The 14,983-nt window shown below is 44.7% G+C and overlaps 1 protein-coding gene across 3 annotated transcripts in view; it reads left to right on the top strand.

The window, feature by feature from the left end:
• TMEM241 (transmembrane protein 241) overlaps positions 1-14,983 on the top strand; it is a 79,412-nt gene that overhangs the window by 24,275 nt on the left and 40,154 nt on the right. For all 3 annotated transcript variants that reach the window (XM_026661606.1, XM_026661600.1, XM_026661597.1), the window contains 4 exons: positions 2,205-2,250; positions 4,079-4,114; positions 12,579-12,613; positions 14,357-14,426. In XM_026661606.1, the coding sequence (XP_026517391.1) occupies positions 2,205-2,250; positions 4,079-4,114; positions 12,579-12,613; positions 14,357-14,426 (187 nt within the window). The remainder of the gene's footprint in view (positions 1-2,204; positions 2,251-4,078; positions 4,115-12,578; positions 12,614-14,356; positions 14,427-14,983) is intronic.

Raw genomic sequence — 14,983 nt, 5'->3', positions numbered from 1 at the left:
CCGCCCCCTCTGCCTTTATAGCTTTTTAAATTGAAAACAACAATAGAGGAAAGTAGGTATGGCAGTCAATGGTAACTGGATCAGAAATTTCACATATAATTTTAATAAACAGTGGTTGTTTTGCAGGGTTTTGATGCTGTGCTCACTAATAGATCTTCCTTGGAAAACATTTACTAATAGCTTGTGGTCTGGGCGTTACTTACACACACTGATTTCATTTAAAATGTCCGTTAACAGATAATATTTTAAAATACTGAAAATCTGTACAGAACATACTCCTGGAGGAAGGGTGGTGAAATTTTGGGTTATATTTGTATATGAGTATACAATCCTCTTGCATTTTTTAATTTAAACTGTGGTTTTCTTTTCTATGGGCATTTGGATATTTTTCTGTAATTTGAATAAATTCTGGGATTATTGGTTTTGGCATAGTAAATCTGATGTCAGTGACACACTCTTTCCATGGTAGTTTAAACAGTCAAGCCTGGAGAATTTGCAGATCAGGAAAGTAGCAATAATTAATAATACATTTATTAATATATAGGGTCTTAGCCATAGGTCATTTACAAAACATAAATATAAAAATAAATTCTAATTTTAAATTGACACAACTCAATAAAACATATACACATTTTAAAAGGACAAAATTTAAAAACACAGGATTAATCAGTCTCCGATTCATCTACATCTTTAAAATCACCACCCCTAGAGAGGTGGTCTTGTGGCTAAAGCATTGGACCAGGTCTCAGAAAACCTGAGCTAATTCTTGGCTCTGCAATAGACTTGCTGTATGTCCTTGGGCAAGTCCCTCAAACCTAGATGCTCCTGTTTGGTGCCTAAATACCTCTGAAGATCTGGGCCTTGGTCTCTCTGTGTGTCAATTCCCTATCTGTAAAATGGGGATAATAGTACTTCCTTTCCACCTGGTCTATTAAGGTTATAAACTCTTTGGTGCAGGGATTATCTCTTACTGTATGTTTGTATAGTGTCTAGAGACTCTATTCTAGTCTGGGACAAGCTATGGTGTTAATCTGTGTGATGGGGCGTCCACCCCACACTGGCAGAGAAGAGGTTAATACAGCCCTGGGAAGGCTGCACAAGAAGCAGCCAATAGGAGAGAGGCTGCAAGGAACAGCCAGTCATGGACCAGTGGTCCCATATAATAAGAGCCACAGGGCAGAGCAGGGTCAGTTGCTGCTGGGAGCCCAGGGAGTAAGGACTGCAATCCCTAGAGGGCTGAGAGAATTGTAAGCACCTTGGACAGAGCAGTGGCTGGCTCCTGGGACTGAGCCGCTGAGTGCCTTGAGGTGAGGGTGAAGAAGACGCTAGGGCCATGGGGAAGTGGCCCAGGGAAACAGAGCAGCATTGACAGTAGAACGGCAGGAGGCTGCTATTTACAGGGTCCCTGGGTTGGGGCCTGGAGTAGTGGGCAGGCCCTGGTCCTCCCCACTTGCCACTGGGGAAGTGGCTGGACTGTTGGACAGAGATACCCCTTCCCCCCACCTCCCGAGAGGGAGAAATACAGATGACGACCTACTGGAGGGCTGAGTTGAGAAGAGGATGCTGCGAGAGGAGCCGTAGGCAGGAGCAAAGACAGAGCGCTGATGGCAGACCCTGGATGGGTTGGCCTCAAGCTGATCCCCAGCATGACCTGGAGGAGGTGCCAGTCTGGCAATGAGGGCTGCATCCTGTGACAACCTGTTCCACAATAGTCTGCTGCACACTAAGTGCCCACATGGACCCTGCAGACATGCACTGTTTTCTAGTGATTTTTGATCTAACTTGCTTTGAAACAGGACTAGATCAAAGCACACTAAGGCACTATTAGGGTATGTCTATGCTGCAATGAAAAACCTGTGGCACTGAATCTCAGAGCCTGGATCAGCTGACTCAGGCTCAGAGCCAGGGCTCCAGCCTGAGACCACAAGTCTACATTACAATGTTATAGCCTTGCAGCCCAAGCCCCACAAGTGTGATTCAGCTGATCTGTGCCAGCAGGAGCTGTGCCATGGGTCTTTTATTGCAGTGTAGCTGTGCCCTCAAGAACAGTTATTTTAGGTTATTTTTGTTAGCAATTGTGTGCATCCTTTGTGCCATGCTGGTACAAAGTACAAATATCTGTGTGTACAACTGTCAAATGAATATAACACGTTAACCAGAATGATCGTGTACTAGACCAGTTACACATGTCATTTCAATTACAGGGGTTTACAAAGTCGTTCACAAGTTGTGGAAAACTAGTTCCTTAAGGTAACTTTTTTGTTTTTGTTTTCTTTTTTAAAGGAAAAGCATGGCCATCATAGAAGGGTAGACATTTATTTAGAGGACAGGTAAACTATAGGCCTCTCCACTCTGCTTTATTGAGATAAGTGAGGTGACCCTTGATACATTAACTTTCTTTGGGCTGGTCTACACTGTGGGGGGGGGAATCGATCTAAGATACGCAACTTCAGCTACGCGAATAGCGTAGCTGAAGTTGAAGTATCTTGGATCGAATTACCTGGGGTCCACACGGCGCGGGATCGACGGCCGCGGCTCCCCCGTCGACTGCGCTACCGCCGCTCGCTCTGGTGGAGTTCCGGAGTCGACAGTGAGCACGTTCGGGAATCGATATATCGCGTCTTAACGAGACGCGATATATCGATCCCGGATAAATCGATTGCTACCCGCTGATACGGCGGGTAGTGAAGATGTACCCTTTGCTGGCTACCAACTGACCAATAGTAACTTTTCTGATAAAATGAACAGTGTTGACTGTCATCCTTACGTTACACCTAAGTGTATTGTATACAGCACTAAGATGAACACTGCTAACTCATGTTTGAATTCACTTTAAACAGTACATCATTAACGAATCATGGCCCAATTCAGAAAAACATACCTCTTGATTCCTGGCACAGTTATTTTAAAAACATTGGCTTGTGTTAAGCTTGAGTGTTGCAGAGTCTGCACTTATCTTTTTGTCTCTCTCTCCACTATAACAGATGCAGGACAAAATTTTCAAAAGCACCTAAGTGACTTAGGTACCTGAAACCCATGGACTTTCAATGAGATTTAGGTGCCTTGATCATTTAAGTACTTCTGAAAATTGTACCCCAATCCTATGAGCACTTTAGCACTTGCGTAATTTTACTCATGTGAGTAACTCCTTTGAAATCAAGTCGGCCTGAATATTTGTCCTGTCATTAGTCTGCAGTAGCATATATGGATATGGGTGCCTGTGGCTGCAGGATATGTACGTATAAACTGTATTATAATACGGTTAGACTGAAATTTATTTTCCAGACTGGTTGCCATATGTGTTTAAAGATGAAGGGTACATCTACATTGCAGTGTAAACTCAGGTTAGCAGAACTCGAGTTAGCAGGCCCTGGGTTTGTTAACGTAGGGCGTGAGTGTCTACACTCATTTGTAACCCCAGATTAGGAGTTGTTGAATTTTGGGTCCCAGCCTGGGGCTCCAGCATCTACACTACATTATGTTGGCCTGAGTGCAACCATTGATATCTCAGACTTTCAAGCACCCTCGCAAAAGGTGGCTACTCCAGACCTTTGTTCATGGTGCATTGTGGGAAAATTTGACTGTCCACCAAACTTGCCTTTCCCGAGGACAAAGAAAGTCAGCCCATGAGACTGTGGAATTATTTTGGTGGATTCCCAGAGTACGTGTCCAGTGGGGCTGCAGCTACATTGCAAAGCAATAGAGCTGGGTCCCAGCTTGACTCAGGCTCAGACCTTTCACCCCCCTGGAGTCCTGGGACCCTGAGTCCGAGCCCTGGGTTAGTGTGAGTTGTGTGTAGGTGGAAGGCTGGTTAATCTTGTGCCTGAGTTCGAACCCTGGGCTTACACTGCAATGTAGACATACCTTAAGCGCCCAATGCTTAGTCAGACAAAACTTCTATAGACGTTAATGGGAGTTTTTCCTTAGTAAGGACGACTAAGCAATACACTTGAAATATTGTTAAAACCATTTAAATGTTTTTAATTAATATATTGATATTTTAAATCACTGCTAGTTAGAAAGTGCTGCCATTAAACTGCTTTACTGATAGAGCTCTTTTTTTCTTTTTTCTTCCTAGTGATTTAGACCAACAATATATAAACTATGTATTCAGGTAAAATGAATTTGCTTTTGATACACAGTGATTGTTCTTAGGTGTTGGATGTTTCCATTTTCAACAGTGCCTTGTTTCAGAAGCACAGCTGATGCTCCTGCTAACCAAATAAATCTAATGTACCTTTATAAAAGGGCCTGGGTCCAACAGTAGAATATTTGGGGGTGAGATAATGGGTGTACATGCCAAGTTACACTTGAAAAGGTAACTGTTTTAACTATGAGTGATCACTGATCTCCCAAGGTAAGATTGACACAATGACTTGATGAAAGCAAACCTGGAGGAGAGCAAGCCACACCAATTATTACCAAAGGGGAGGTATTAAGTATAGACACATCCCATGCAAAAAGCATTGGCAATAACTGTGATTGTTAAAAATGGTGCTGTATATGGGGCAGATAATTCAGACCTCTAGTTGTTGGCATTAACTGGGCGTATCGAATCATAGCCAAGGGGAGTCAGTGAGCATGGCTGTTTCTGGATTTTTGCAAGTCCTTATCTGAAGTAAGCTAAGTAGGGCCCTGTAATCAAACCTCCCTGCTCGCCTGTGAATACCCATGCTGAACCCAGTCACCTTTTGCCTGCCTGTGCCAAACACCAAGTGATATCTAGAGGCAGGCACAAAGTACGTCCATATTTTTACTTTTGCTTTGTTATTGAGGGATGGGAAATAATACTGTGGCAGCCTTCATCTGCTTGTGAGTCTCTCTGACCCCTGGTGAGCCCCAGGCATGCACACTATTAGATGGTGCTAGAGAAAGATGACATTGAAAGGGAAATAAAATCAAGAACTTGAAGTAGGAGCAGAACCAGATGAAAGAATGACTGGAGATGAAAATATGTTGTGTGGGTGTGTGCCTTTCTGAGTGGGCCTTATACAGACACATCAGTGGGTTAGACCTAAGGCAGTTAGTTGACTACCTTTACCTTGTAACTCTATTAACATAAAGTTAAAAAGCAGGGTCCAGACCTCTTCACCTTAGTCAGATAAAACTTTCCAATTTGCATGAATAAAGTGAGCTGGAGTAGGCTATTAATGCAGGTTTTGTATGTGCCAAAGAAAATCTAGCAATACAGCATGCACTGATAGTGTATGAGTATCCATTTGCATGATGCAGTTTCATGTCCTAAGGCAATCAATCTGTTCTCCTAGGTTTCTCAAGTAAAAAGCAAATTTTTGACAAAGGAGACAGACACCTGTTGTAATTTTGAACGCAGGTTCATTCACATAACTGCAAATATGGTGTTTATGCATAAAAATAATCTATTAATTCTTGACTGAGTGGTTCTGCTTAGAACGTCCTAAGTGGGTCTATTGTCTAATGATCAGGTGGAAAAGTAAAGCAAGCAATAAAATCCTATTCCTTGTAATTAGCACTTGCATGAACTATGAATCTCCATTGTCATTTAGTTGAAAACTACAGATGGGCCCAAACCTTAGATTCAGATCTTGGATCCAAATCTGAATTTTGCAGCTTGCAAATTTAGGGCCAGATTATCTGCTGTCAAGTATCAGAGGGGTAGCCGTGTTAGTCTGAATCTGTAAAAAGCAACAGAGGGTCCTGTGGCACCTTTAAGACTAACAGAAGTATTGGAGCATAAGCTTTTGTGGGTGAATGCCCACTTCATTTGATTTCTTTGATTAGAAGGGAGGCAGGTGGTTGGAAACTTACATTTCTTTGATTTGGCTCTGGGATTTTTTTTTTTTTTTTTAAGGGACATTCAGTTCCATGGCAATTAGGCATTGTTGAGACCAGGGAAAAGTGGGTTTTTTGTTTTTTAAATGTGTTAACTAGAACATTTTAATTAGGTGCTGTTTAAAACTGTGTTAGCCAGTTATGGTCAACCTAGGGCACAGCTGCCTTTAACAGATGTTAAGAATCTTAGGGTGAGGAGACGTCCCGTGTTTTAAGGGACAGTCCCGTATTTAAGCCCTCCTGTGGGTGTCCTGACTTTTTCTTAGAAAATACGGGACAATTTGCCTGTTTTTGTCTCTCTCCCCCCCCTCCACCCCCCCCCAAATCCGTACTGGCAGCGCGTGCTGATGGCTGGATCCCTGCTCGCCAGCCACCCACTAGCGGTGAGTGAGAGGGGTCCAGTGGCCGACGATGGGGGTGGAAGTACAAGGCTGGTGGCGGGGCCAAGCTGAAGTGCGTGGGGCCGGCTGCTCCCCCTGCTGGTCCATCAGCGCAGCCACGCTGACTGCCAGCTCTTGGCCAGGAGGACCCCGCCCACCGTCCCGTTTTCGGCTGGCACTGGCTGTGAGCTGCAGTGGCTGGTGAGTGTGGGCAGGTGCCAGGTGGCAGCTGGTTACATGTCACCTCTGCTGCTCACCCATCGGCCTTTACGTGCTCCCCTCTCACTGTCTTCTCCCTGTTTTGCCACTTTGCCCCACTTCCCCAGCCCCGCTGCTCCTCCATATCCCCCCCCAGTGGGGCGTGTCCCGCTCCCAGTGCTGTGCAGAGAACCAGCCCCTGGTCGGGGCGCTCAGCTCACCAACAGCTCAGCTGGCTGGCAGGCTCCTTCTTTCCTCCACTGCCTTTGGCTGGGCCAGTGCCCCGGGAAAGCGCTGGACCAGGGCAGCCTCTCTGCCCCTCAGCTAAGCTCTGGAGTGGCAGGGGTGGGGGGTGGGAGGGAAGCGATTTCCAGCCTGTTCATGCCCTGACCCTGCAGGCTCCACAACAGCCCCCTGGGCAGGGGCTTAGCACCCTCTTCACCCCCCCCCCAACCCTCTGCCATAGGTCCTGCCCCCAGGGAGTGCGGGGCTGCTCTGCCTCCTAGGCACCCTCGCCCGCTGAGCCACCTCTCTGGCCCAGTTTGCTGAAGCCCCTGCAGTCAGGTTCCCTGGGCCTTCATGCACAATGCATCCTTAGGGCTTAACCCCTTCCTGCCCACGCTGTAGCCGGGGGACAGGAGGTGGCTGGGTTATGTCGGTGGCCAGCAGCAGCCTGGAGGTGTTAGCTGCCTTTTGACACTGTGCAGGCAGGAAAGGACAAGCTGCTTCCAGCCACCGGGGCGGAGGGAGGCGGTATGGGGGAAGTGATGAGCTCTGCAAAGATATGAGCCAGGTCATCCCTCCCCACTGCATCCCCTGCAACTCCCATCCCTTCCCTCCTGCACAGTGCCGAAAGGCTGCTGCTGGCCATCTTCTGGTGTGAACCCTAGAAGAAATCTGGGAAGGGGGGCATGTGACCCTGCATATCCTGTTTGCCCCCCCCCCCCGTGTTGCCTCAGGAAGATGCGGCACCAGGTACCAGGAGAGGCAAGTCCATCCTGGGGCTCCAGCGAGGCATGGACAGCAGACAGCACCGGGCAGGGAGGATGGGGTTGGTTGGTTACCTCCCCAGTGTGAGAGAGGTGTATGGGACTGTGTGTGTCACCCCTCCCTGTGTGAACCCTAAATCCTTAAAGATAAGAAGGTTAAAAAAAGAATCCAGCTACGCAGTATTTCTTTTTAACAGGGGCTCAGTCAGCTTAATGTTAATTTGAATGTTTGTAGTGCATAGTTCTGATTGATTGTCGTTGAACTCACTTGAATACAAGTAATTTTACCAGGTGTCCCGTGTTCAGCATTGGGAAATGTGGTCACCCTAGTTAAGATGGTCAAGTTAAAGCCTGTGAGGAAGCCTAAGATTAAGCTTGACCAGCGTAGAATGTTGTACACACTGCCTTGTCTACACGAGTCTTCTAGAATGTGTTAGTTAGCATGTGTTAGCTAACAACACACCTTGTATCCTTGTTCAGACAAGGCCCCAGTCTTCTGAGATGCCAGGTTCTGTGAATGTGTGGTGCTTCTCACTGGCCTTGTCTACTTGAGCACGTTTCAGGAAATTTCACACTATTAGACTAGTTGTAGCTCCGCTGCGTACTGACGGTGTGGAAAGGGGCAGCCTCTGCTGCATACTGATGCTGCTGGTGCCTGTATCTTCATCTTGTCTAACCCTGATCAGACGGTTTACATTTCACTATGCAGGAAAAAGCCACCGTGTGAACACAACTTGACAGTGATTGCTGTAACAGGGCCAGATGAAAGTGTTACCGCCTGGTTATGAAAACAGAGTTGCACTTTTACTGTAGATGATGCCTGGATGGAGCATTAAAAATTTTGCCCCAAGCTATTGGATGGCTTTAATATATTAGTATAAAGTTCTTTTTTTAAAAGATCAAATATTTGCTCCATCTAGTATTGCCAAGAGTGTAAATGAAACAAACTAAATATCTTAATGCCTCCTGTCCCTGCATGCACTGATTCTTGTTTAAAATCTGTAATGAATTTTTTAGGAGACTGTCTTTAGTGTGGGCATTAGAAACATGGAGGTGGACTTTCCAGAACTAGATAGGTCTGAAGAAGGATTTGCTGGATTTTGAAAATATGGCATTTCTCACACCTCATCACTTAAAATATCTTTCTCAGAAAGTTGACCACCATTTATGTGATATTTCTTAAAACTATTCTAGAAAAGCCTATTAAAGTTCACTTTTACCAGTCTGCAAATAATCGGTCAGCCACATAGCCTGGATAGAAACCTTTCGTCTCTAAAAGCTGGGAAGTTTGGTTCCAATATCAACGACTGGGTGCTCTAGCTGACCATTTTGAGGGCCTCCCTCATAACTGGATTGTCTGATTCAGTCTTATTGTCCTGTTCTTTTCAGGGGGCATTTTGTTGCTCTAGAGTAGAGCAGCAGGACACAGCTACCTCTCCATGGGCTTTAACTCATCTTGTTGCTTTCAAATTTACCAGCACTTTGAGAGGTCTGAGAGACCTAGCAAGGTTCAACCAGCAAAGAGATGTGTTTACTGCTCTTCCTTTTCCTTTGTTCTTCCCTTCCCATCTATTGTGTCTTTGGGCTTTGGTCATTGTCCCCCCGCCATACCCTCCACACAAAATGAGTGGTGTGTTGACTGTGACATATACAGTTTAAATATTTAAGAATCTACTTTGATAAAATGGTGGAAATATTATATACATTGTATGGAATGCTGAGTCTTCTGTTCACTAGCAAAACTAATTTAGAGCTAATTCCAATAGCTGTATAATCCCCAGTCCTTATAGGGCCTATTTTGTGATGACTTAGAGTGGGTTTGTTATTTTAATCAGCACATGGACGATAAATCGCAGGGAATTAATCTGCAAAATGCCACAGTCTGCCTCTGTTGCTGTTGTTCCCAAGGCAAGATGCAAATAATTTTAGACTGCAGATTTGAAAAGACTCTTGAACTTCCCTAGTTTTTCATATCTGAGATAGCAATGAGGTGCTGGGACATATAGTGTGATAGTGAAGCACTATCTCTGGAGGGCTATCTGCAGTTCTTGCATAGGATGAAACATAAATGCAGGGCAGGTTGTGGCCTATCCTAACAGTGCCAGTAATAGTCCTGCTCACACACATGCTGATGCTAGTGCTCCCTCTCTCTTGGCTGGAGTGTGGGTGAGGGGTGGGCAAAGAGGTGGCAATGCATGCTGGGTACTCTCCCCCACAGCAATTGGGCAAGGACTGGGTGCAGTTTTGATTCCGTCCTCCTCCTCCCCATCGCATGTTGTGACTAGCAGAGCTGGCAGGGTGTGCAGTGTGAGGGCAAAGTAATGTGCACCTGGAAAGTGGTGGCACTAATTGCTTCTCCTAGAAACAATGAGTCACAATTCCTTCCCAAGTTTTTGCCTGTGGAGAGGTGGCTGTGTGCCACTCCTTACACGGAATCCTAGAAATGTGGGGCTGGAAGGGACCTCAAGAGGTCATCTAGTCCACCCCCCCCCCACGACAAGGAAGGATTAAATACATCCCAACCTGACAAATGTTTGTCAAACCTGAAATGATGGCAATTCCATAGGCTGAGCAAAGGCTGAGTTTGTTGCTCTTAATCTATTGGATGTTTGTCTGTGAAACTGAAGTGCCAGACAACTGGTAGTCTCTGGCCAAGAGAAACCTAGGACATAGAAGGGGAGGGGTGTTTTCAGGTTTTGATTCAAGTGTGTTGACAGAAATATGTGTGAAGCCTGTAAGAGTGCACACCCACATTAGAAGTGGCTTTAGGAAGAGTTGCTAGTTTCTCATTTATGAGCACAAAAAGCTGCACTGGATTTTTTTGCTATGATGAAGGCCAGCTTTGCAGGCATAAATTGCTTTTCTTGCTGACAAAACTGCCCCATAATCAGACAGAAAAGCATACAAGGTGCAGCCCAAAATAAAATATTGTGGGTTTGGGAAAATCACAGAGATCTAGTGCTTCTACTCCTTATCCCTTGCCTAGTGTCCTAAATTGTCTTTTGGGAAGTCCCAGAGTCCTTCAGGCAGTGCCACAAGATGCCCAGTTGAGAACATAAATACAGTGCAGTTTACTTCAGTTTTAACCCACTAGCTTAGGCTGCCCCCTGCCCCACTAAGATTTTTGTTTTCTTTGGATCTGAGCCTGGGATGTCAAAGGGTTATCAATTCCCCTTGCTTGCAGATGAAGTTTCTTACCCAGGCAAACATATACACATTTCCTACTCTCCATAATCTTATCAGTAAAATATGTACAAAGCAAAAATGGGGACTGTAGCACAGCCGTAGCTCTCGCCACTGTCGATGCAGCTTCATTTGTGCTTTTATTCCCTTGTTGTATTTCATATTGAGTAATAAGCAACGTGCCTTCACCTCCTTTGCTATGTTTACCAGCAGAATTGATGATATCTGTAAATTTGTGGAATTGGGGTTTATTTAACTGAAGCTCCTTCTGGGTATCTAGTTTGGAGGCAGCAGCAGAGAATTACATACTGTGTGTTCAACAATCTAGAAATGTTGACTTTTTAATGTCTTTGTGGCACAACAGTTGTTTGTTAAAAATACAGATATTTAGAGACTGGACATTTTCCGCCAGGTAATATTTATTTTAAGTACTTTGAAGAAAATGTTAAGCCTAAGCCACTTGACCATATGCTTAACATGTAATTTCCCCCTTTGCCTTGTGTGCTGCACTACTGGTTTCAGAGCCAGGACCCTCACCTCCACACCCTTTGGGACCTTAGTATCAACATATGCCCTGCACCAGCCAGAAAAGCTCAATGCTTCATTGAACTCTAGTAAGACCCTGCTGCAGGCCCTGTCTTTGGTAGCCACAACTCCTTCTCATTGTGTAGGCCTCCATGGCTTTACTGGTTGGGTTGGTACCTTGCAGCTATCTTAGATCTGCCCTAGGACTGCAGGAGACAGTAGCAGTTAATTGGGGGAAATTGTGATGCCTTCAGCATGTCTTTTCACTTTCATAACTGCAGTGCCTACCAATGGTCAGTCAGGTAAAAAGCAGGGCCTCTGTCTGAACTGCTGCCCTCCATCTTTGTTGCTTTTCCTCCAGTGACCATCATGGACAGTTGTCTTGTTCCAATTTGGAAGCAGCTAGAACTTGGCTTTGGAAGCATAGCTTCTTTGAAACCATAAAGCCACAGAATCTTTGTGCCTGGTGAAGGACCAATAATTCTGTAGTCTTTTATCCTTGGAGACAGGGTGGTAACTGAACAACAGGGTGCTTTTCAGGAGAGACATTAGAATTGACTGGGAGTCCCTTCACCCTTTAGTTTTGTGGTGTTGGCTCTGGTTATGTCAGTCTTAGAAGTCTTGCTGGGGCCTCACAAATCTTAGTTCAAAGGCCACAAAACCTAGAACCGGCCCTGATTGATTTTATAATTTATATATGCGTGAAAATGTGCATTGATAAATATTCTTTAAAATTCCCCTTCCAGTGTTGAGTGTGTTTGGAACTCAGCAGTGATTAGCTTTAGAAAAGAAAACTAAATGCTGTTAGTTCTGCTGAGGCCAGGAGTTTCACTAGTATGCTCTTTCTTTATAGATGTTCTAATTGTAACATGAATACTTGTTCCTTTCATCTAAGTGACATTTTGAGTGTGATGCTCACAAATATGGGCACTCAGTGCTTGCACAAACATACATGTGGAACTGGATGCTTAATCTGCGCATGCAGTTACCCCAATCATGCCCACAAATCATTGTTTGCACACACAAGGTCAAAATTCTTGTACAGAGAGCGAGCTCAAGGCTTACACACTATAGGGGGGAGGGATAGCTCAGTGGTTTGAGCATTGGCCTAATAAACCCCAGGTTGGCCTGCTAAACCTTAGCAATATTGTGAGTTCAATCCTTGAGGGGGCCACTTAGGGATCGGGGCAAAATCAGTACTTGGTCCTGCTAGTGAAGGCAGGACGCTGGATTCGGTGACCTTTCAAGGTCCCTTCCAGTTCTAGGAGATAGGATATCGCTATTTATTTATTTATTTTTAGTCCCACTTAAGCTCCATTTTGATGACATAACTGATACAGAGGCCTGTGCTGTCCCATTGCATAGGGGAGAACTTCACTCATTAATGAACAGTTATGTGCACTGTCCATTTGTGGGCAGTTTGTTTGTACTCTCTTTATTCATAACTTTTGTATTCAATTTGTGGTAAAGTATTTATCTTTTCTTTCTTTAGTGTGGTGCTTTTGGCCTCTGCATCCCATCCAGCAGGTAAAGTGAATAGAGAATGTGTTAACCTTTATTTTTTATGGGTTCTGGTTTGATTATTATTTTTTTTTTAATGTATGCAGTTTAAGATCAGACTCTACATCCTGGTGCAAAATCTTGAAGAGGCAACAAGAAAACCATGTGGAATTGCTTGCACGAAGGCTATGACAAAATAACTGTAGTAAACTTGTCTCAGGCCCTCCCACAGGGCTGAATCCTGCACCGCTAGGAGGTTTGCTACTGAATTAACCGGGAGTAGGATCAGGACCATCTAGGCCATGATACAGCGTTCAGAGAGGAGAGGGGAAAGGCGCCTATCATTGTGAGGTCCATGACCTGATATTTAATTGCATCTAATAGCCTGTCATATGGACCTTACCCATCCTTTGCAAAAGAGCAGCATGGGACCCTGACTAACAGATACTGTAGACTATAGCCTGCATTTTAGCTGACTGGGGGCTAGTCCCAAGGATTAGCTGGTAGACTGCTCCCTTGAGACCAAGGCCTACCAGCGAGCCTGGACGCTGGGTTTCCTTCCTTATGCTCTTCTCAATGCTAAATTGAGGTCTCACTCTGCTCCTTGCACATGGAGTAAGGGGGTCTCTTTTTTTTTTTCACTATTCACTTCTCCCCTCCATCACAGCCCATGGTAGGATTTTGTCCTTCACTGTGGCCAAAGGGCCAACGATAAGTAATAATTCAGGGAGGTGAGGTATGTTAGAACATAAGAATGGCAATACTGGGTCAGACCAAAGGTCCATCTAGCCCAGTATCCTGTCTTCTGACAGTGACAATACTAGGTGTCCCAGAGGGAATGAACAGAACAGGTAATCATCAAGTGATCCATCCCCTGTCACCCATTTCCAGTTCCTGGCAAATTTGTGGTTTACTAGTCAAAGCCGTGGTGGTGGAACCTGTCCATATTTCTTTATACAGAAGATTCAACCAGTCAGAAAGACAAAGGGAAAAAGTATTTAAGAAATGAACAGGTACCGCTCTTCAGCTAGTGGGAGCTTTTGGTGCTTTATAAAGCCACTGTGCCTGCTGTGTCCTCCCATCAGGAATTATGAAAGAGAAATGCCCAGTGAAATAGGCACACATTTTAAAAATTGAAGGGAAACACTTTGAGAATTTGTAGAGCTTGGAGGTGAGAGAACTCCAGACGCTAGGTACTCCTGAGAGCTCTATGGGTCAGACTTCCTGGAAATGCAAATATTCACCAGCCCTACTCCGCTCATATTTGGAAGAATGTTTTTAAACCTCCTGACTTGCTGTTTGTGACAGAGTTCAAATTCCAGAGAGGGAAGCAGCCAATACATGTAAATGTTTCCTGTTGCACAGCATGGAACTAAAAGAATTAACTGACTTCAGTGGAAACAAATTCACCCCTGGGGGCCCTCCAGTAAAACTAGCGAATGTGGTGCATGCCTGGTCATTGGAAACTGCAGTGTCAACACAATCATTTATGTGCCATTAGAAACATATTAGCCAAGAATACTTTTACATTTTCTACAACCCTTTCCCCCTTTTTGAACAAAAGGCAGGAACCAGCTAGAACTGAGAAAGTCAGGAATGAATCATTAAAAACATTATAAATGTGGAAAACTTAGTAATTTAAAGAGTCAGGCAGCTGTAAAGGAATGTTAAACTAATACTGTAATGACTATTTAATTGTTGTTCCCCAGTTGTTTGTAACTATGTGTATTTTTGCCAGTTTTCCACTGAGCATATTACTTTGTTCCTCAGGTGATCTCTTCAGTGCCTTGGACTTTCCATTTCTGTATTTCTACAGATTTCACAGCAGCTGCTGTGCCAGGTAACCTCTCCATACTGGGGTGTGTGAATGCTTTTAGAATAATTGGCTCTGTCAACTTCCAACCTTGACTCTCAGTTAAAACCTGAGTTAGATACAATAGTCTCTCTTGGCACAAGCCAGTAAAGCTGCAGAGCATTGACTTCCTCTGAAATGCCATTGAGGGCCTGAGATTCAAATTTGCCAGGGGTTGTTTCATCAGAGGGGGAAGGGTTATTGGTATGTGCAGTGTGGCCATGAGGGTTCCCAGCCGCCATTAAAATAGTTTTACATACCATAGCAAAGCTTTGATAGAAAGCATAGTATTGTAGGACTGGAAGGGACCTTGAGAGGTCATCTAGTCCAGTCCCCTGCACTCGTGGCAGGACTAAGTGTTATCTTAGCATCTCTCAAACGCTTCCCAAATTGGAGTAGGCCTTGTAAAACTTGCTGTTTGTGGTGATTACAAGGCATTAGTCTTCAGCACTATATTAGTGTGCATGGATTTATTTGCCTGTACATCTTGTTACTTGGCAGAATGGGTTAGTCGTGTAAAAGGGGAAGGCTGTAACAATTTTGAG

This window comes from Terrapene carolina, unplaced genomic scaffold, assembly GCF_002925995.2.
Source record: "Terrapene carolina triunguis isolate 2854851 unplaced genomic scaffold, T_m_triunguis-2.0 Scaffold58, whole genome shotgun sequence".
Classification (NCBI taxonomy): domain Eukaryota; kingdom Metazoa; phylum Chordata; order Testudines; family Emydidae; genus Terrapene; species Terrapene triunguis.
This window is presented reverse-complemented; position numbering and strand designations above follow the sequence as displayed.